Source organism: Leucoraja erinacea, chromosome 1, assembly GCF_028641065.1.
Source record: "Leucoraja erinacea ecotype New England chromosome 1, Leri_hhj_1, whole genome shotgun sequence".
Taxonomy (NCBI): Eukaryota; Metazoa; Chordata; class Chondrichthyes; order Rajiformes; family Rajidae; genus Leucoraja; species Leucoraja erinaceus.
Genome location: NC_073377.1, coordinates 16,016,647 through 16,040,217, shown reverse-complemented (window position 1 = coordinate 16,040,217; position 23,571 = coordinate 16,016,647). Strand labels below are relative to the sequence as shown.

The window sequence follows — 23,571 nt, the reverse complement described above, 5'->3', positions numbered from 1 at the left end:
CATCTTCCTAAACATTAGAAATACTTAAGACCAAATTTACAACCTCTTCCCAAATTGTAAATTAGTCAGAAAATGTTTAATTACTCAGTGATGAATACCATTGCAAAGTAATCATTTAGTACCTCACCTCCACCCTGTAACCCCACGCATAAATTCCCTCTTTTACCTTTGAGACGTCCGACCCTTTGCATAGTTACTTTGATTAGTACAGGTGTCAGGGGTTATGGGGAGAAGGCAGGGTTAGAAGGGCGAGATAGATCCATGGCGGAGTGGACTTGATGGGCCGAATGGCCAAATTCTGTTCCTATCACATGACCTTAGTTACTATCATGTTTTTAACATATGTATAAAATGCTTTAGGATCCTCTTTAATCTGACTTGATAATGGCATTTCATGGCCCCTTCTGGCCCAACTAATTCCCTGCTTGATTCTTTCCTGCTTTCTTTATATTCCTCAAAGACCCCGTCTGAATTCATCCTAAAATTTAAATATGCTGACCTTATCCCTTTGAACAAATTTGCAACCTTTCTCGTCATTACTTAATTACTTTGCCGTCCATGTCCTTCCTCCTTAATGGAGCACACAAGTTCTGAACTCAGATCAGCTGCCTTTAATAGACACAAAGTACCTCAGTGGGACAGGCTGCATTTCTGGAGAGAAGGAATGGGTGAAGCTTTGGGTTGAGGCCCTTCTTTAGTCTCGATCCAAAATGTCACCCATTTCTTCTCTCCATAGATGCTGCCTGTCCCGCTGAGTTACTGCAGCATTTTGAATCCATCTTCGGTGTAAACCAGCATCTGCCGTTCCTTCCTACACATTTTATCCAAGGCCTATTATGTTGCTGCACGTAAGAATTTCATTGTTCTGTTTTGGCACATTCAACAATTAAACACTCTTGAGTCTTGTCAGGTCAGATGTGTATGTACTTTTCCAATAGGATTCCAATTCAGGAACATTTCTCCACCGCGAAATAAACCTGTGTGGAACGACCCCAGACAAAAGAGTGAACTATGGACTGGCAGTGTAAAGAAATACAAAGTGATCCTAAATCACAGGTCCACGGAGTCTATCGTCAGTAGAAAGGCCCCGTTTGCTGGTGAGTAATGTTGGGGAATGTCCCTGGATCCTTCATTGGAGTAACGTCATAATATGTCATACATTCATTAGCCCAGACACCCATGTTTACTTCACTGACATTGGGGTGTACTGGAAGGCTCTGCATAATTCTGAACACAGGCCCACCCTTGGCTCCAGAGTCTTGCCCGATTATCCATTTTGTGAACCAACAGAGATCATGGCATCCGAGAGGAGTCAAACAGTATTGGAACGGTCCGTCTAAGCTGCCGGGGGGCCAAGATACTGCAAAGTTGGCCTCGGAAGTCGGCTATGGGCACGGATCCACTAGCTCTGGCTGGGCCGGAGTTCTAGAGCTCCAGCCGCAGGGAGCAAATTCGACCCACCGATCGGCAGCCCAGCCATGGAAGTCTCAATGTGTACCATCATTTGCTGGAAAATTGGTGGTGAACCTTTACCTGCATTGGAGCTTCATATCATGATCTTGCCTGTTGGTTCTGCATTATCTTGGTTCTCCTCTGGGCGATTGTCATTTTTATGTGAGGAAATTAGATCTAGTTTTCTTGAACTAGCACATGTCCGTGGAAAATCTGTGGTCATCTTATATCAGATGTCAGCATTTAACACACATAGTTCTGTCAATTATTTTGAAATGAAGACAGTTTAGTTTAGGTTTTTTAGTGTCACATATACCGGGGAACAGCGAAAACTCATACAACTTCCAACCTTCTGCGTTTTACAGCACGGACATTCGATCCTGGCTACAGATACAAGGATAATCGGATGGGCAACTTCCCTCGATACAACACCCTGAATGATCCCCATCTTTTCAATTACTACGTGAAGAAGTTTGGAGTCGGAAAGCAGCCACGCTGTCTTTCTGTAAGCATATTTGTTGTTCTAAATAATCCATATTTAGTAAATAGCAGCCAATACTGAAGCTGTGAGAGTCTCCTGGAAGTGACATCACAGGTAGATAAGGTGGTGAAGAAGGCGTTAGGCACGATGTCCTTCATCTGTCAGGGCACCGAGTAATAGAGTTGGGTTGTGAAGGAAGGAACTGCAGATAGAAACATGGAAACATAGAAATTAGGTGCAGGAGTAGGCTATTCGGCTCTTCAAGCCTGCACCGCCATTCAATATGATCATGGCTGATCATCCAACTCAGTATCCCGTACCTGCCTTCTCTCCCTACCCTCTGATTCCCTTTAGCCACAAGGGCCACATCTAACTCCCTCTTAAATATAGCCAATGAACTGGCCTCGACTACCCTCTGCGGCAGAGAGTTCCAGAGATTCACCACTCTCTGTGTGAAAAAAGTTCTTCTCATCTCGGTATCTCATCTCGGCAAGTTCATCTCATCTCAGATGTTGGCTTACACAGAGGATTGACACAAAATGCTGGAGTAACTCAGCGGGTCAGACAGCATCTCTGGAGAAATGGAATAGGTGACGGAAGGGTCTTGACCCGAAACGTCACCTATACTATTTTGCAAAAGATGCTACCTGACCGCTACCTGAGTTATTCCGGCATTTTGTGTCTGTCATCAGAGTTGGATTTGTTGTGTTGCTGTTGCACAAGATGGTGGTGAGGATGCCCATGGAGTATTGTTTCAGTTTTATCACCCTGCTATTGGAAAGACATCGTTAGGCTGGAAAGAAGAATGATGAGAATGTTGCCAGGGCTGGAGGACCTGAATTGCAGGGAACGTTTGGGCAGGTCAGGACTTTATTCATTGAACCATAAGAGACTGGGGGGTGATCTTCTAGAGGCACATAATATCACAAGGGCATTGGTAAGGTGAATGCATGGCATTGGTTTAAGTTGAGAGGGTAAAGATTTGGAAGGGACTTGAGAGGCAACTTCATACAGAGGGTGATGAATAATAGACAAGCTGCTAGAGAAAGTGGTTGAGGCAGGTACAATAACAACATTTGAGACATTTGTACAGATGGGAAAGGTTTATAGAGGCATAGGCTAAACAAGGGCAAATGGGACAAGCGTAGATGAAAATCCTGGACAGCATGGACAATCTGGGTGGAGAGTTCTGTTTACATGCTGAATGACACTATGGCTGGAGTGAGATGTCAGCAAGGCAGTTTCTGGTAACATTACAAAATTCTGGTAACATTCTGGAAACTTACAACATTCTTAAGGGGTTGGACAGACTAGATGCAGGAAGATTGTTCCCGATGTTGGGGAAGTCCAGAACAAGGGGTCACAGTTTAAGGATAAGGGGGAAATCTTTTAGGACCGAGATGAGGAAAACATTTTTCACACAGAGAGTGGTGAATCTCTGGAATTCTCTGCCACAGAAGGTAGTGAGGCCAGTTCATTGGCTATATTTTTAGTGGGAGTTAGATGTGTCCCTTGTGGCTAAAGGGATCAGGGGGTACGGAGAGAAGGCAGGTACAGGATACTGAGTTGGATGATCAGCCATGATCATATTGAATGACGGTGCAGGCTCAAAGGGCCGAATGGCCTACTCCTGCACCTATTTTATATGTTTCTATGTTTCTATTATGAATGTAGGTTTCTATCCCACTATTGTTCTGGCTGCAATGATAATTATAGGAATGGGCAGTGGTGGAGAGGGGCGGTGGTGACTGCAAAATCAGCCCTTATTTTCCTCCTGCTTTGCCTCTGTAAGTCGCTCAATAGCAGAAGTTCGGCATCGGAAGCTCCGCTCCGCACATGCAATGAAACCAAACACAAGCACGATGCAGCAGATGTCTGGTGGCATCAGATCAAATTGGCAGAGTCTATACTAGCGCAGTGTGTGTCCAGCAAACATGAAATCCCAGCTCTGAACCTTGCAACAAAGGTGAATAATCTCCTGTCTGAGAACATTCAGGAGGAGTGGGAGTAACCTACCTGATTTCCCAAGTGTGCCTCGTCATTCAATATGATTGTGACTTATCTGTCCCCAGGCCTCAACCCCTCCTCTGTGCCAGTTCCACATTGTCCTCAATACCCCGATCTTTTATCAATGTATCTAATTGCTTTTTTAAATTACCTCCAGTGTTCTTGCATTTACAATCCTCCAGGGGGTGAGAATTCTAGAAATCTACCATCCTCTTGAACAAGAAATTACTATGTGCTTCAGTTTTTAATAATTGTCTCCTTATCTTATAACTATGTCCTCTCCTTCACAACTCTCGGACCTGTGGAAACTATCCTGTCATAGTCCCTATCAATCCAATATCTTCAGCCTATAAGAACATAAAATACAAAAGGTGCACATTAGTTAGTTGTGCCATTCAATAACATTATGGCTGATCTGATTCTGTATTCAACTCAATTTTCTGGACTGTTCCCATTACCACTTGATTCTGCTACAGTCTGAAATCAATCAGCAGAGTCTCACTCCGCATCCATCGCTCCTTGGAGTAGATGTCCAAAATATAGCATCCTTCTGAAATGAGAAACATCTCCTCATTAGAGTTTTAAATGTGCAGCCCCTTGTTCTGAAGTAACAGCCTTTTGTTCTAGATTTTCCAATGAATGGAAATAACTTCTTTGTATTTACCCTGCCACGTCCCTTTTGGATTATACCTGTTTCAATAAGGGCACCAAGATCACCTATGATATTTTGCAATCTTGAATGGTGGAAATAGTGATGATATTGCCATTGGAAAACAGAATTTGAACTATTGTGGGTAGAGTGCTACTGAAATATCAGGTGGATCCAACGGTGAACGAATGCAGATTGAAACAGGAAATTGAAACAGCCAAATGAAAGATCAATTTCCATTTATAATTTCCATTTTCTCACCGCCTGATAGAACTTTCTCAGTCTATTTTAAATGCCTCCTGATTTTTGTGTATTAGCAAGGAGAGAAAGGGAAATGGAAATTAAACAATGGTAGGAAATATTAATGTGGTACCACTTTTTCACGCATGTTTGTAAGCTGACACCAGAGTCATTTCCATTTTCTTCGCTGTTTGGTAAAAATTCCTCGGCCTATTTTCAATGCCTCATGATTTTTGTTTCCAAATGTCACCAGGTCACAATCCCCTTTGTTTTATTCAATGAAAACTATCACTCAATTCTAACCTTGGCTACGATGAAAGCAAGGCTATCCTTGGAATATGGTATAGCGCAGGGCTGCCAACATTGGGTGAGAGTTGGGAGTGAGAAATTTGCGAGTGACGTTTGCAATGTTTTTTGTATGAAGTATTTTTAAGAGGTAACTTTTTAAGGGGTAACTTTATCCACACAAAGGGTGGTGGGTGTATGGAACAAGCTGCCAGAGGAGGTAGTTGAGGCCGGGACCATCCCAACATTTAAGAAAAAGTTAGACTGATACATGGATAGGACAGGTTTGGAGGTATGGACCAAAAGCAGGTGGCGTAGCTGGGACATGTTGGCGGGTGTGGGCAAGTTGGGCCGAAGGGCCTGTTTTCACACTGTATCACTCTATGACTACATTATACCTCTACCATGCATGAATGCTTCAAAATCAAGTGATCGAGTTTTATTGCCATATACTCAAGCATAGAAACATAGAAAATAGGTGCAGGAATAGGCCATTCGGCCCTTCGAGCCAGCACTGCCATTCAATATGATCATGGCTATTCATCTAAAATCAGTACCTCTTTCCTGTTTTTTCCCCATATCCCTTGATGTCGTTAGCCCCAAGAACTAAATGTAACTCTCTCTTGAAAACATCCAGTGAATTGGCCTCCACTGCCTTCTGTGGCAGAGAATTCCACAGATTCACAACTCTCTGCGTGAAGAAAGTTTGTCCTCATCTCAGTCCTAACTGCCCCCCCCCCCCCCCCCCTTATTCTTAAACTGTGTCCCATGGTTCTGAACGCCCCCAACATCAGGAACATTTTTCCTGCAGTTACAGTAAGTAAAAATGTAGCAGACAAGCAGGATGCTTTCACCAACATTTGAAGTCCACCATCTTCCACCGTTTCTACCCACTACTTACTTCCAGCAGCCACTGGTTGTCGTCCAGGATCCACAGAGACTCTCTCTCTCTCTCCCCTCTTTTCCGCTCTCTCTCCTCTCAACCCCCCTCTCTCTCTCCCCTCCCTCTCTCTTTCCCCTCTCTCTCTCCTCTCGCCCTCTCTTTCTCTCCTCTCACCCCCTCTCTCTCCCCTGTCTCCCCCTCTCTCTCTCCCCTCCCCTCTCCCCTCTCCCTCTCTCTCCCCTCTCCCTCTCCCCTCTCTCTCTCCCCCCGTCTCCGTCTATCTCTCTCTCTCCCCTCTCTCTTTCCATCTCCCTCTCTCTCTTTATCTCCCTCTCTCTCTCTCCTTCTCTCTCTCCTCTCTCTCTCTTCCCCCTCTCTCCCTACCACCTTACTCTTCCCCCCTCTCTCTTGTCCCCTCTCTCTCTCCCCCCCCCTCCCTCTCTCTCCCCCTCCCTCTCCCTCCCCCTCTCCCCCTCCCTCCTCTCCTCTCTCTCTCTCCCTCTCTCTCTCCCTCTTTCTTCTCTCTCTCCCCTCCCTCTCCCCCCTCTATCTCCCTCCCACTCTCCCCCTCGCTTCCCCCCTCTCCCTCCCCTCTCTCTCTCTCGCTCCCTCCCTCTCTATCTCCCCCTCTCTCCTCCCTCTCCACACACTCTCCCCTCTCTCTTTCCCTCTCTCTCTCTCTGTCTCTCTCTTCCCCCCTCTCCTCCTCTCTTCCCCATTTCTCCCTCCTACCTCACTCTTCCCCTTGCCCTTTCTCCTCTGTCTCTATCTCTTTTTCTTTGCCCCTATCTCATTCTTTCCCCCGTTTCACTCTTTCCCCCTCTCCCCCTCTCTCTTTTACCACCCCTCTCGCTTACCCCTCTCTCTCCCATTCTCTCCGACCCTCTCCACCTCCCTCTCTCTCTCTCCCTCTTTCTTCCCTCTCACCCCTCTCTCACCCCCCCCCCCCCCCCCCTCCCACCTCTCCCCCCCCCCCCTTCCCCCCCCCCCCCCCCCCCTCTCCCCCCCCCCCCCCCCCCCTCCCTCTCCCTCTGATCAGCGTGAGGGCGTGAGAGTTTGCTTGAGGGCATGAGTCTCACGCTTAAAGCGTGCGAGTTGGCAGCCCTGTATGGCGTGTAGCGGGGAACTCACAGGAGTCCAGCCAAAAACCAAGCGTAACACAAGTGTGCACGAGACGTATGTTATTCTGTAGAGTTCAGCTCCCTACTCCTCACTGGTCACGGGACTTTGCCCGGCCTTAAATACCCACTCAGGTAGAAACCCCGTGACTAGCGCCTCCCACACCACGAAGCCTCCCTCCCTCCAGAACCAAGGGTCCGTTGTGCCCGTGGCTTGCCACCAAGTGCTGCCACAAGAGTTTTGTTTCCTCCACCTCCAAAAATGCTTTGCTTAAAGCTGAAGGAAATGTGCTCCTGATGCTTCCAGAGTTTGAGGTTTTCAGACTGATTTCCCATTTGATAAAGAAAGCAAGATGACTAAAATCTTTTATTCAAATATCCAGTGGCATCTTCTTTAACTAGGGCCAACAGCACAGACCAAAATTATATCATTATTACAAAGTGACAAGCCACAGGCATTAATAGGAAGAAATTAATGCATGAGAAATTGATGTAAAATATAGTAGGCTGTTGAGCTAGACAAACATCCATATGTTTAAGGATAAAAGAGAAACTTTCTAGTCTTCTAATTAAATGCATTGAAAAGAATTCATCAAATGTATCCAAGGTGGTCTTATAGCTATGCTTATCTTGAAATTACATTTTTATATCTTTTTGAGGCAATTTAATATAATGTGAATTAACTTTATATAAAATTGATTCTTGTTTCAATGTGATATTCAGCGCTCGAGGAGTGCTCTGCTTCCACGATCATTTAGCTCCCGCTGTGACCTGTCGAGGACTGGGTCCCTTGCTGACGGTGATGTTTTGTACAAAGTGATGGTGAAAACGGGCGAGAAGAGAGAAGCGGGGACTGATGCAAAGGTGAGGAAAATTCACTACTCTAACTAGTGATAATAGAGTGATAGTCATACAGTGTGGATACAGACCCTTCAGCCCAATTTGCCCACACCAGCCAACACATCCCATCTACACTAGTCCCACTTGCATGCATTTGATCCAAATCCCTCTAAACCATATAACCATATAACAATTACAGCATGGAAACAGGCCATCTCGACCCTTCTAGTCCGTGCCGAACACGCATTCTCCCCTAGTCCCATATACCTGCGCTCAGACCATAACCCTCCATTCCTTTCCCGTCCATATAACTATCCAATTTATTTTTAAATGATAAAAACTAACCTGCCTCCACCACCTTCACTGGAAGTTCATTCCACACAGCCACCATTCTCTGAGTAAAGAAGTTCCCCCTCATGTTACCCCTAAACTTCAGTCCCTTAATTCTCAAGTCATGTCCCCTTGTTTGAATCTTCCCTACTCTCAGTGGGAAAAGCTTATCCACGTCAACTCTGTCTATCCCTCTCATCATTTTAAAGACCTCTATCAAGTCCCCCCTTAACCTTCTGCACTCCAAAGAATAAAGCCCTAACTTGTTCAACCTTTCTCTGTAACTTAGTTGCCAAAACCCAGGCAACATTCTAGTAAATCTCCTCTGTTTTGTTGACATCCTTCCTATAATTAGGCGACCAAAATTGTACACCATACTCCAGAATTGGCCTCACCAATGCCTTGTACAATTTTAACATTACATCCCAACTTCTATACTCAATGCTCTGATTTATAAAGGCCAGCACACCAAAAGCTTTCTTTACCACCCTATCTACATGAGATTCTACTTTCAGGGAACTGTGCACAGTTATTCCCAGATCCCTCTGTTCACCTGCATTCTTCAATTCCCTACCATTTACCATGTATGTCCTATTTTGATTTGTCCTGCCAAGATGTAGCACCTCACACTTATCAGCATTAAACTCCATCTGCCATCTTTCAGCCCACTCTTCCAACTGGCATAAATCGCTCTGTAGACTTTGAAAATCTACTTCATTATCCACAACCCCACCTATCTTAGTATCAGCTGCATACTTACTAATCCAATTTACCACACCATCATCCAGATCATTGATGCACATGACAAACAACAGTGGACCCAACACAGATCCCTGTGGCACCCCACTAGTCACTGGCCTCCAACCTGACAAACAACCATCCACCATTACTCTCTGGCATCTCCCATTCAGCCACTATTGAATCCATCTTGCTACTCCACCATTAACACCCAACCATTGAACCTTCTTAACCAACCTTCCATAAACCTAGCCTATCCACGTACCTGTCTAAATGTTGCTTAAACATTGCAATAGTACCTGCCTCAATTTCCTCCTCTAGCAGCTCATTCCATAAACCCACCACCCTTTCTGTGAAAAAGTTCTCCTTCATGGGGTCAGTTTTTCGGAGCCCCGCGCGATGTCGGGACCAGCTCCGCACAACTCCATACGGCTCCGGCGATCAAAGTGGGACCGGCCCCATGAGGCCGTAAGGCTCAAGCGACCACGTTAGGTGGCGCTTGCCGCATGGAGTCGCTTAGGTTGCGCTTGCCGCATGGAGTCGCATGCTCGTGGGACAGGCCCTTAATGCCGATTTGTCATCATGCTTCAGTTAAAAGACAAATGCATCCAATGTGTTTTTCTGTGGTGCGATTGTTTAGAGAGGAAACATTAGTCATATCACCCCTTGCTAATGCTTAAATAAATAAGTCATTCAAAATGAGAAACGTAATCAGTACATCAGGCAGCAATTGTGGAGAGAGAACCAGAATTAGTGTATCACTTCAATCTCCTTTCATCAGAAATTTTCTGCTGATCATCTTTAACCTAAAACATTAATTCTATATCTATCTTCACAGATGCTGCCTGATCTGCATTTTCTATTTTATTTCTGATTTCCAACATTTTCCTTTTGTTTTCATTCGGAACATTTACAATTTATAATGTATCCTGAGTCGTAGAATTTGCATTTGTTTGTGGTTTTCACCCCTTCTTTGCATGTTTATTTTCTGTTATAGTCAACCTAGTATCTACAATTTAATTCTGATTTTTTTCAATAAATTATGAAACTTCATAGTTGTAAAACTAATTTGAAAATAACAGCATTATATATGTAAAAGTATTACAAATCTTCATTAACATTGTTCCAAGAAGGGCTTTGTTTACCTCATGATGGTTAATAAAAAAAAGCAGATTCACTAAAGGAAGAGCTTACAAACAAACCCGGCACTTCATTAAACCCTATCTATTCAATTCTTGCCTGTATCACATCGCTCTAAAAACCTTTTTGCTGCCATCTTCATATCTTTATCCAGAACTTTTTCTCAGGTATACCTCCACTCAAACCTGACCTCTCCTAAACTTAAATCAGACCTGACTTGCTCAAATCCGATTTGACTTCTCCAATGCTCACTGTGGAACTGACATTTTCAAGGCTGCATTCCGACCTCATTTCTAAATGATTCCTGTTATGGCTGAGGGCCTCTTTAGTTTTTTTCATTTTCCTGGGTTTATTAATCCATGTTTGTTTGCTTCTTGTCTTTTTCAAGCTAATCATTTGTAAAGACTAGAAAAGGTCCTTCCAGATTTGTAACCCCTGTGCTTTCTTCTGGACTCTGTTGTGGTGTGACTGATAAATGCATCATTTCTGAGACCCCATCAAAAGGATCATTGTGTTGTGCGTTGCATATAATGATCTTCTGATGTGTGGAGACTGTAGGTTTGAATTCTGCCGGGCTCTCTTGTGGTCTACCCTGCACACAGCTACACCGAGTTGGATTTGCTGCAGGAATTTCTTTAGGCCAGGAATCCGCGTGTCTTCTGAACGTTCTGAAATCTTCCTGTTGATTCAAAGTTGTTTTCTCGTGGTCATGCCCAGCTCTGAATGTTACAGAATGCTCCTGACATGTTTCTGGCAAGTCTTCAGGTTTGATGTCCACTACATTTTCCTGGTGATGGGCTTCGATAAAGCTATGTGGGTTTGGCCCTCTCAGATCTACGCTTGGATTTACCTCTGAGGGATTCTTATTGCATTTTCTTCTTACAGCACTAAGACGTATTCTTAGCAGGTTGCCTCGGCACCCCTCATGCGTGACTGGTACATTTGTATTCTTTAGATCAGATTTGACTGTACGGGCACTCTCCTGATGATTGCTTGTAACAAGGCCTTTCAGATCTGCCTTCTTCACTTCATCTTCACAACTCCTCTGAGCTGCGACTGCAGGAAGTCCACTACCGGCGTCAAATGCGAGAGCTCCCCCTGGTGATGAGCCTGCATTAAGTCCAACATTGGGAATGAATGGTTCAGGACCCCTCTGAAGCCTGACATTCGTGGGGCACTCACGAGCACTGATCTCTGAGGAAACCTCCCCCTGAGCTGGGTTATTTAAAGGGATATAGTTGAGCAAGATACCTGTGCCATTTTCAGAGAGACTGCCATCCACACAATCCTCTTGTTTTGACAGCTCTGAACCACTTCCATACCTAGCAGTCACACGGTTGCCCTGAGGTGTTTCAACTACAGAACTATTTTTTTGTTTGTCTTCTACAATGCCACAGATGTGTTGATGTTCCCCAGAATTCCTTTGGCATTTAACTACTTCAGTCTTTACTTCTGAAAGATGTCCCTGGACTTCCCCTACTGGCAGACTGCTTGGATTTGGCTGTCTTTGCTCCACACTTTCTGTAGGTTCCACATCAATGGGATTATCCAAATCTGATCCCCTTTCACGTTCTCTCGTGGCTGTTTCTGGTCTGAATGTAGTGACACTCCCCTGATGACTGAATGCACTAGGACTGTTCAGATTTGACCTCGTTGTTTCTTTACAATGGCTACAGGGACTTCCAGTGGCCAGTGTGGAAGGACAGCCCGTTGATGAGCCTGCGTTAACACTGCCTTCGGGCTTGAGAGGCACTGGATATTCCTGAACGTTTGGAGGGTTTACATTGTGCCTTATTTGTGTGTGACTTCTCTGACGTCCTTCTGCTGCAGAAATGCTCCTTGACTCCATGTCAGAGAGACTCTCGTTGAGGCCAAGATTTGCACAATTTGATATTTCTTGCACGTCTCCAGGTGCAACACCTGTAAAATTCCCCTGGGATTGTTCAAACAGTGGATCATCTTCTCCAGTACCATGCAAGTTGGACTTGCTCAGCTGTACTCTGGAGTTCCCATGGAATCCAACCTCTTCAGAAGGAGACCTCTGATATTTACCTTCATCATGATTATCGATATCAATCGTTTGCACACCTGTAGTCCCCTTGGCTGTGACATGTGTGTCAAGATCTTCTCCGACAGCTGGATCTGGTCTAGTTGTGAGAACATTCCCCTCATGGTGGACTGTTCCAGTATTCTTCAGATTTGAATTCTTCATATCTCCATCAGTGCTCCGCAGAGGTGAAGCTGCTTCAAGACTACTTTCGGAAACCATTGCAGCAGAAGCCCAATGCAGAGGGGAGTTTACTTGAGGATGACCCTCAGGTCCGAGAACCATGGAACTCTGTTGAGGATTGAAGTTTGTAGAACTGTCACTTTGTCTGATCTCTATTTCACTCTTTTGTGTTGTATTTGCCGCAGGAGAGTGTCTGGGCTTGACATTCACCTGATTCACATGGTTGTTGACATATACACATTGGAGCGGCTTCGACGTATCAGAATAATTTCCAGGTGGGACCCGTGGAGGATTCTCCTGATGTGATTCGTGAGCAGGAATGTCACCCCATTTGCTTTCCACAAAACTTTGGCGGTTTGACTCGCTCATCAAGTCCCTAGAATTCCCATGAGGTATAACTGTTGCATGAGCTTCTTCTGAAATGACTTCCAAATGACTCCACTGGTATATTCTGCCACCAGGACTGTTAAATGCGAGGGCTCTCAAGTCACTGCTCCCTTTAGGTGTAATGTCGGGAGGACTACACAGATTTGATGTTGGATCTTCCCTACTAAGTGTTTTTGGACTGAGTATATCAGCACATTCCTGACGAATCATTTCAATCAGACTCTTCAGATTTTGGTACTTAATTTCTTCATCAGAGGTCCATGAGGGTGAGTCTTCATCAAGACTTGCTTTAGAAGCTGTTGCAGAAGGGCCCCCTGATACTGACCTTGCTTTGGGCCCATCCTCAGGGTTGAGAATCACAGGAACTACCTGAGGGATGAATTTGAAATAATCTTCGCTGAGTTCAGTGTGACTCCATTCGAGTTTGCTCTCTCCACAATCATCTTCACGTTCCTTATCTACCAGGTTGACCACTTCACGAGGTGTCATTCGAGTACCTGGGCCATCTACAGATATACCTTCTGGATTCTCACAATCCGGCTCCACTACGGAAACCTTTCCTTGTCCACTCTGTGAAATACCATGGAGGTTTTGCTGTTCGTCACAATTCTCCTGCTGTTTGATTATGTTCAGAGCCTCTTCAGCATTGACTTCCAGAGGTCTCCCCTCACATATTCTTGCTACCGAACTATTATGATTCAAATCTATTGCCCTCTCAGGTGAGGAAACTATAGGACTCGCCATGTTTGATGTCAGATCTTTTACAGTAGTTGCTTCTGATATTAATCTCCCAACACATTCCTCACCATTGACTACTCCAGCGGTACTCAGATTAGATTTCTTCATTTCCCCATCAAGGCCACATTGAGATGTGAATGCACCAGGGCTGCTATGATAATCAGTTGTGGAATGTCTCCCTGACAATGAAGCTGCATTAAGACTACATTCTGGAATGAGTACCGGAGGATCCATTTGCTGCTTGAATGTTGTAAGACTCGTCTCAACCTCTGTGCAAACCCTCTGAGGTGCATTCGCCACAGGATCAGGTTTGGATTTGTTGTATGCTTGACTCACATTGCAGCCAACATTGTCAGGGAACACTGGCGACTTTTCTCCAGATGTAACCGTTGTAGTATTTTCCTGAGGCTTCTCTAAAGTGAAAACCTCGTCTTCAACGCCCTGTGTACTTTGCTGCTCACCAGAAGTCCCACAGTATTTGTCTATCTTAGGGCTTGCTTCCTTATTGACTTGTAATGGACTCTCTTGCAATTGTCTTACTTTGGGACAGTTAGGACTTTGCTCTTTCAGACTGCTACTCCCCTCAAGTGCGATCTCTGCAGAACTATCTAAATTTAATGGCCTCTTATCCTCACCAGCTGATGTTTCTGGTCTGATTGAAACAACGCTCTCCTGACAACTAACTGCTCTTGGACTATTTAGCTTTGATATTGTCATTGCTTCAGAAGAGTTACACTCGGGTGAGACTACTCCGGAACTTCTTTCAGAGTCCACCGCTGAGGGACCGCGTGGCGATGAGCTTGCTATAGGACTGTCTCCAGATAGTATGACGGGATAGTCTTGACGCTTGAACTTTGTAGCACTCTTGTAAAGTTGAACCACGACGTACAGATTCTCAACAGCCCTGTTGACATCCAGAAGTCTCCCCTGATCACTACTTGGAGTAGGACTACTAAAAGGCATGTCATTCGGGCATTCCTCTGTGCTCTCATGGTGTGTGTTTGAGTCAAAGCTTCCCCGATGAGTCTCCAGTTTGTCATCAGTAAAAGCCTGTAATTTTCCTCGAGAATCTTCAGCTGTGACTGCAACATTACAGGCCTGAGGAGTGATGGGTAAAGGGATGTTAAGATGTGATTCACTTGGGCATTTACTATGATTCGTGGGAGATGAGGTTGGTACAGCGTTTTTTTGTGCTTGTATGTCAATAAAGTCCTTTCTTTGATCGACCTCCGCAGCCTGTAAATTTTCCTTGTCGTCCTCGTCTAATACATTATATTCATGGAAACCGTCTTTCACTGTGTTAGCCAAGTTTGTTGCCTTAAAGTCTTCACAGCTATCCGTGTTGCTGGATATGCTTTCCGAACTGCCCTCCACTTTGATTTCATGTGGTATATCAGTAGCGGATTTAATGAGGCTTGGTACATGGCCTTCCTCAGGATATTGGCACTGCTTATCTTCAGTAGTTGTGTGGTAAAGTCCAGCATTTTTAGGATCCCTCTCGGTTTCCAGTACCAAGCTTTCTTCAGAGTTATTTTCCTGGGTCGTTGACATGGTTTTATCGTCACATTGCTGTAGTGAAAGACTAACCGTTGACCCTCCATTCGCAAGACCTGGATTTGGTTCTAACAAAAGGTGATTCCCATTCATTTTGGCTGGAGGGCTTCCTTTCGTACTTGCTTCTAATGAACTGGAGGGAATGATGACTGTAAGGGAAATATTGATAGTTGCCTTGTTATCTTCTTCAGGATTGCCTGCTGTACTGGCTGAAGCTCTGCTCACTAGACCTCCACCTTGTGATTTGACTTCTACACAATTCCCATGGAGTCTAGCCAGCAAATTGTCTTCATCACTCTTTGTTTCCCTTGCACACTCAGGTGTTGCGCCAATCGCAGCACTCTTCTGAGATTCATCTTTTGTAACATTTACTCCAGGATTAATTTCCAGGGAGAGGCCATGGCATTTTATAGCCTTACAATTTCCATTGATAGCAGATGACTTTTGAATGCCATGGAAATGATTGAGCATGACATAACCTTCTTCAGGATTGATCCCTACAGGATTCTCAAAGCTTCCAATCTTTGCAGGGCCAAGCACCTTTGGATTATCCTGACATTTTTCATTGACGTTTTGAACATCTACTCGATTCCTTTCGGGCATGGTCCCCCAAGGTCGGTCAGCTGTTGGATCAACATGTGGCTTGACCGCCATAGGACTCCCAAAAGGTCTCCTTACTGGAAGATTATCGGGGGTGGGATAATTCGGGTGAACACCAAAACAGCCTTCACATTTTACAGTGGGGAGGGTACCAAGGGAACCGACTGCCACAGGGCTTTCATAAGCCGTAAGTTGCGAAACAGTTGTAACTGGCCTTTGGGAATTGAAGTTGGCAGGACTGTACAAATCTACATATTTCATGTCCTCCCCGGAACTGATGTACGGTTTGAACATGGACGGATTCCCATGGATGGGCGCCATCAAAGGGCTAATGTAACTTGTCATTGGCATGGCTTCCGCAATGGCGTGCTGTCTGGCTATGGCAAGACGTTCTTCTAAACTTAAGTTTAAATAACTACCTGAAGCTCCAGCCCCAGGAGGACTCCATGGAAAGTGCGATGGTGTAGAATTATCCCAGTTTGGAATCCTCGTGTCTGGTCCTGGGTAGTTGTTGAATTGTCGAATTGGGGCAGGACAGCCATGAGGCCTGAATGGTAATGGGCCATTGAAACCTCCCATCGATGCAGGAGTCTCAAATTGTCTGATCGATAATGGACTGCTAACAGTTTGGGCATGGATGTTTAAGCGTTCTACATCATACATTGGATTCCAATGATAACCCAAGCCTATTGGAGTCTCTGGAGTTACAATTGTTGCAGGATTTGTTATTTGCATGGAACTGTAGGTGGGATATTCTTGGCTTGTGGATGCTTGTCCTTGGGGCTTCATTGAAACAAATTGTGTTTCATTCCTGAATTCTAAAGGATTCACATGAAATCTGACATCTGCGGGAATATTTATACTTGACACCTTTAGGTCTTCTATTTCAGGGTACCTAAAGGGCCTGACTCCCATCAGGCTTGTTTTGGGTATGACGTTTGCAAAGTTAGTTTCGTGTTGTCCAGCTACAGTCCTATTGTAAAGTTGACTTTCCATGGTATTCCAATGGGGCTCAGTCCTTATAAAACCGGCTTGGCATGTTCCCATTTCAAGAGGATTCTTATTTATATCATTCAAGACCATTTGTGGCCTGCCTCCTGTTGCTGCCAGAGAGCCACAAAGGGGGGTTGCAGTTGCAAGACTGTACTGATTTGACATCTGCATGTCATTTTGCAGATAATTTTGTAGATTAACTGCCACAGGAGGCTGCCATGTTACATGCTCATCAGAATTAACATTTATTGGGCTCGTCGATACTTTATCCTCTGCAGGGCCTATTGCCTTTGATGGCAACAGGTCCTCAATGTACCTCGGAAATGGCACTTCTGATAAAGAACTCGCGTAGGATCTCACCATTAGGGGGTTATTCATTGTTGACTTGTTTAGGTTAGTTTCATAATTGACTGGACACCAACCTGTTCCATAAAAGCCCTGAGCTCCACGTGCTCCAAGATTCCATTCAGGGTTCACTGCCGGAGATACCCGAGGCGTATTGACTACAAAAGCACTGCATGCGTTCATTTTTCTCACATCGTCACTCGGAAGGATTCTAGACCTGGCTGTAAATTCAGTTTCCCCTGGCCCAACAGATGTATGAAGATTGAGATTTGACATCTTCAGATCCTCAGGACCCCTGTGGTACCCGACCCTGGCTACACCACTCTCAGCTCTGATAGACACTGGACTCATTTTGGATGTGACCATGTTATTATCTTCCTGGCGTTCATTTATTTCACGACTCCCATAGCCCTTCGTTGCCAACGGGCTTTCAATGGTTGAGATCATGAGCACTTCTGTAGAGTTTTCTGCACTTCTATTCATCGATGAATCCCTGTAGGGCCTTCCTGCTAAAATAATCTCTTCAGTTTGGACCTTCAATGGAAGATCTGAAGATGGCATCTTTACCATGTCATCAGGGCTCCAATGGAGCCCAACCCCAGGACTGCTGTGAGATGTATAACTGTTTGGATCACCCTCAGACTCTAGATCTGCTGCACTCCCATAGAACTCGCCTTCTGTCTGACTTCCATAGGGGCTTATTTGTATTGAACTTCCAAGGTACTTAGTTTCCATTGAAATTTCATTTGGCCCAGTTTCCATTGATTTTCCAGGGGGTCCCATTTCCATTGGACTCCCAGATGGTTTTGTTTCTAATAAACCCCCAAGAGCTGAGTTCTCAAGCAGCCTTGTTTCTGTTGGATTTCCATGCAGTCTTGATTCTGTAGAGCTTCCTTGGCGACTAATTTCTCCGGGCATCTTGTCGAGGCTGAATTCCATTTGTCCCCGATTGAGGGGGGTTTGCATTTTACCACCATGGGGACTAATTTCCCTTCGACTTTCATATGACATGATTTCTTCAGGATCTCTTTCATTGTTTCTTACCTCTGCAGGATTCACTGCTGCAGGTCTTTGCAAATTTGAAATCTTTGGGTGTGTTTCAGCTCCAGCAGGGATGTCCAGATTTGACTCCATGAGAACACCTTTTGAATACCCCAGCTGGGATTTGCAAACATTCACAGAAGCATTTTGACTAATGGGACTCCCTCTTCTTCTATGATACATCCATGACAATTGCAGTAACTTTTCGGTCTAGAACAGCCTCAAAGATGTGTGTGAGTTCCATACAGAGAGGTTTCTTCAGATTTTCTTAAATACATTTATTTTGGTCTTTCACATGATTTCAGCATTGCTTTTATGTTGAATTTGCAACTGCAAACTCACCTTTAGATGAAACTTTTTTTGCTTTTTACCAGGCAAGCCCACCCTTTTCTAGCTCCTCCCCCAGTTCAATTGTGACAAGTGTGAGAACTGTTGCCATGGTTACGCAACAATGAAAACTTCCAGCTCTGAGCAGCATCCTCTGGATAGGAAACTCAGTACCGAATGGTGCACAACACAATTCTGAGGATACATCTTTGGGGAGAAATATCTAAACAATGGCAATTGACTATCAGAGGAGTTATATTCTAGGTAGTGTCTGTAATGTGCCCCATCTAACAATCAAAGTAGTCTTTTCATAAGTAGATGGAATTAGGCATGTCATTTTTCAGACAGACCTACATTATCAGCTAGAGTGTGGTCCTGACCTCCCATCTACCTCATTGGAGCCCTATGAACTATCTTTAATCGGACTTTATCAGGTTATATCAGACTTTAACCTGCATTAAAATATTGTAATCTTTATCCTTTATCTGTGCACTGGGGTCAAGGAAAGAGTGTTCACGTCGCGGCCCTGTTTCCACCAATCTTCCCACCACCATGCACAAGAAACACAAGAAGCGACAAGACAGAGACCATTTCATGCAGATGCCGAGAGGTGTGTTCAGCTCTGGGTGAACAACTTGTAATCTTGTGTGTGGACTCGATAAGATCTGTGCACTGTGGTCGGCTTGATTGTAATCATGTATCGTCTTTTCTTTAAACGGATAGAATAGCATCTAAAGCTTTTCACTGTACAACAGTACACGTAACAATAATAAACTAAACTCATCTAAAAAAAAACCCAGTAAAAGTAGTGCTAACTAATGTCAACCATAAAATTATCCAACTGATGGCATTTTTCAGGCCCTGGGGAACTTAACTCTGGTTTTTCACGGGCCAAACCAGACCACCTCCCTGGTTTAATGGTGGCCAGGCCTATCATAAGAACACTCTTCCTATCGCCACTTACATCCATCCAGAAGAGCAGACAGATAATTACTTTGCGATTTTATCTGCCCTGCACGGGATTATTAATTTAATTTTCATATTTGACCCTTGGAAGGGACTAAAATACACAACCCCCTGACTCAGTGGCAATCCAAGGCAGGTAGAGCATAGAACAGAATAGCATAGGAACATACACTTTGGCCATGTCGAACATGATGCCAGATTAAACTAATCTGCTCTGCCTACAGGCGATCCATATACTTCATTTGCCTGCATATCCATGGGCCTATCTATAAGCCTCTTAAATGTTACTATTGTAACTGCCACCACCACCTCCCAACAGTGTATTCCTGACATGCATCACTTTCTGTGTTTCAAAACCTTCCCTACACATTTCCTTTAAAATTTGCCCCATCACCTTAAAACCACACCCTATAGTCCTTGAAATTTTCACTTTGGTTAAAAACTTCTGACTATCCTATCTATGCCTCTCTTAATTGTAATACACTTCTATGACATCTCCCCTCGCCATCTGATGTTCCAGAGAAAACTATCCAACTTTCTCCAATCTCTACTTATAGGTAATTCCCTCTAATCCAGGCAACTTTCAGCAACCCTCTGCAAAGTTTCCATATCCTTCCGGTTATGGGGCCACCAGACCTTTGCACAATATTCCAAATGCAGCCAAACCAAAGTCTCATAAAGCTGCACCATGACTTCCTGACTCTTATGCCAGTGTCCCAGTTGATACAAACTCATTGCATACCAGTGCAAGGCATTTCCCAATGACTTGAATCCATCCCACTTGTGGTATTGGATGGGTACATCTTGAAACTCTCCATCCCTTCCACTGTGCTCTGCATCAGTCACTCCAGTACATTAGGCGTGTGGACCGAACTTTGGACATTTTGTAAACGCCGCCAAAATATGGCGACTCAGGAACGTGTGATCTATGCAAAAGGAATTTCACTGTGCAATGCACACGTGGCAATAAAGCACCATTGTGCAATTGATCCATTGGAGTGCAAGAGGATGAGGGGTGATAAACACTTCAAGAATTCAGAGTCTGTCCTTTGAACACCACAGAGGACACTATCAAGGTCCTATTTTAGGCCAATGTAAACATTACAATTCGTCAGTATAAAAATTCTCATCCTATCACTGATGCTCACAATTTCACACTGCTTCACAAAAAAAACAGGGAAAAACATATCATTGTTAAGCAGGTAACGCAATTGAAAGGGAGTATATTCAGATCTACAATGAGATTCTTTAGGAATCTAGTCCTTTGTCACAGGAAAACACATAAGGTAGACGATGCCTTATGTCTTTTACCCGGAGTAGGAGAGGCAAAAACTCCATGACATTGGTTTATGGTGAGAGGGGAAAGATTTAATAGGTACCTGAAGGGCAACATATTGACAGGGTGGTGGGTATATGGAATGAGCTGCCAGATGACGTAGTAGGGGCAGATACTATAACAACATTTAAAAGACACTTGAGCAAGGACATGGATAGGAAAGATTTAGAGGGATATAGGCCAAAGGCAGGTGGACTAGTGTAGATGAGGCATCTTGGTTGACATGGGCATGTTGGGCCAAAAGGCTTGCTTCCACGCTGTGTGAATATGACTCTATAACTACTCCCACCCCCTGCGCCGCTGAAATTGTACCATTTACCTACATAGTCACGGCAATTTAACATCAATTAAACTACCAATGTACGTATGGGATGTGGGATGAAACCGGAGCTTCCAAAGGAAACCCAGGCGTTCCCAGGGAGAACGCACAAATCCCAAGCCCCATACTGGGGGGTCAGCATTGAAGTTGAGCACTGGGGCTGTTTGCTGTATTCCTGTCCTGCTGTGTCATCCCTGGTTGGGATGTTAGCAGTCCAGGTAAACTGGCTTCGTAACATTACAGTAATATACATTTCTGAAGTTGAATTAACCTGGAAAGGCCTGGTGTGGAACAGGATCCCAAACCTGGGTGAAAGCATGTAAATAAGTTTCACTTAAGTTTGAACACTGCCCAGTTTATCACGGGTACTGGCCTCCCCACCATCAAAGGGATTTGCAGAAGTTGCTACCTCGAAAAGGCAGCCAACATCATCAGAGACCCACTTTTGCCCAGAGACGGGGAATCAATGACCAGAAGACATTGGTTTAAAGTGAACGGGAAGAGATTTAATAGGAATCTGAGGGCTAACCTTTTCACACAAAGAGAGGTAGGTGCATGGAACGAGCTGCCAGAGGAGGTAGTTAACCATATAACCATATAACCATATAACAATTACAGCACGGAAACAGGCCATCTCGGCCCTACAAGTCCGTGCCGATCAAATTTTTTTTTCTCCTTAGTCCCACCTGCCTGCACTCATACCACAACCCTCCATTCCCTTCTCATCCATATGCCTATCCAATTTATTTTTAAATGATACCAATGAACCTGCCTCCACCACTTCCACTGGAAGCTCATTCCACACCGCTACCACTCTTTTGAGGCAGGGATGATTGCAATGTTTAAGTAACAAACTCATTGAGGGAGAGCACAGATCTAGGAATGAGACGGGGAAAATAATTCATCATTGATTGCCAGTGTGCAAGGATATTGGTTGCTGGTTGCACACACTGAACTTTTTTTTTCTCTCTCGTTTATCATATTGTTTACAGTGTACTATGTTTACATATTCTGTTGTTCTGCAGCAAGTAAGAATGTCATTGTTCTATCTGGGACACATGACAATAAAACACTCTTGACTCTTTTTACCTCAGTAAAATTGTTTAGTTTCCAGACCTGTTGAACGAGTAGCCATGTTTCAACAATGTCACATCCCCAGGGTGAGTTTGAAGATGGGAATGATAGTAAATCATGTGCCATCTTCATCAGGTTTTCCTGCAAATGAAAGGATCACGAGGAAAATTGACCAAAAAGCGTCTGTGGAAGAATTACCTGTCAAAAAATACTGACAGGCCAAAATCATTCTCCTTCAACAAGGGATCATCACATATGTTCAAGATCTGTGGACCAGACATTGGGGAACTCCAGAACATCACATTAGAGGTAACTGTGCAAAAAGTACATTCATCGGACATTTGTTAACTAAATATTTATTGTCTTTCATATCTGCATTTTATCCTAGAGCAGGTCAATTATTAGGCTCATTTCCATGCTGTTTCCCGATAATCTTGTACTTTGCTTTTATTAGTTCCCATTTCAATTGCATTTACATCTAACAATCTGTAAGGCAATACATACCAAATAGCACCAACACTACAAAACTGTTTCCCCCATGTTGCCTTTGTTTTTTATGCAGTCAATGTAACTCAATAGACAATAGCCAATAGGTGCAGGAGTAGGCCATTCGGCTCTTAGAGCCAGCACCAACATTCACTGTGATCATGGCAGATCATCCGCATTTAGTACCCCGTCCCTGCCTTCCCACCATATCCCCTGACTTTAAGAGCTCTATCTAATTCTCTCTTGAAACCATCCAGAGAATTGGCCTCCACTGCCTTCTGAGGCAGAGAATTCCACAGATTCACAACTCTCTAGTTAAAAGGGTTTTTCCTCATCTCCGTTCTAAATGGCCTACCTCTTATTCTTAGAGTGTGGCCCCTGGTTCGGGACTCCTACATCATCGGGAACATGTTTCCTGCCTCTAGCGTGTCCAATCCCTTAATAATCATATATGCTTCAATAAGATGCCCTCTCATTCTTCTAAATCCCAGAGTATAAAAGCCCAGCTGCTCCATTCTCTCAGCATATGAAAGTCCCATCACCCCGGGAATTAACCTTGTAAACCTACGCTGCACTCCCTCAAGGGCAAGAATGTCCTTCTTCCAATTTGGTGATCAAAACTGCACACAATACTCCAGGTGTGGTCTCACTGGGGCCTTGTACAACTGTAGAAGGACCTCTTTGCTCTTATACTCAACTCCTCTTGTTATAAAGGCCAACATGCCACTAGCCTTCTTCACTGCCTGCTGTACCTGCATGCTTACTTTCAGTGACTGCTGAACAAGGACCCCCACTTTAACCATTCAGATAATAATCTGCCTTCCTGTTTTTGCCACCAAAATGGTGGCACCTCACATTTGTCCACATCTGCCATGCATCTGCCCACTCATCCAACCTGTCCAAGTCACCCTGCATCCTCATAGCATCCTCCTCACAGTTCACACTGCCACCCAGCTTTGTGTTATCTGAAAATTTGCTGATGTTACTTTGAATCCCTTCATCCAAATCATTG

At 44.4% G+C, this 23,571-nt stretch overlaps 1 protein-coding gene across 1 annotated transcript in view; it reads left to right on the top strand.

Annotated features, from left to right (window-relative positions):
- loxhd1a (lipoxygenase homology PLAT domains 1a) overlaps positions 1–23,571 on the top strand; it is a 207,014-nt gene that overhangs the window by 5,978 nt on the left and 177,465 nt on the right. Inside the window, exons 2-5 of the mRNA XM_055648000.1 lie at positions 830–1,097; positions 1,818–1,957; positions 7,839–7,979; positions 22,209–22,382. Of these exons, the coding sequence (XP_055503975.1) occupies positions 830–1,097; positions 1,818–1,957; positions 7,839–7,979; positions 22,209–22,382 (723 nt within the window). The remainder of the gene's footprint in view (positions 1–829; positions 1,098–1,817; positions 1,958–7,838; positions 7,980–22,208; positions 22,383–23,571) is intronic.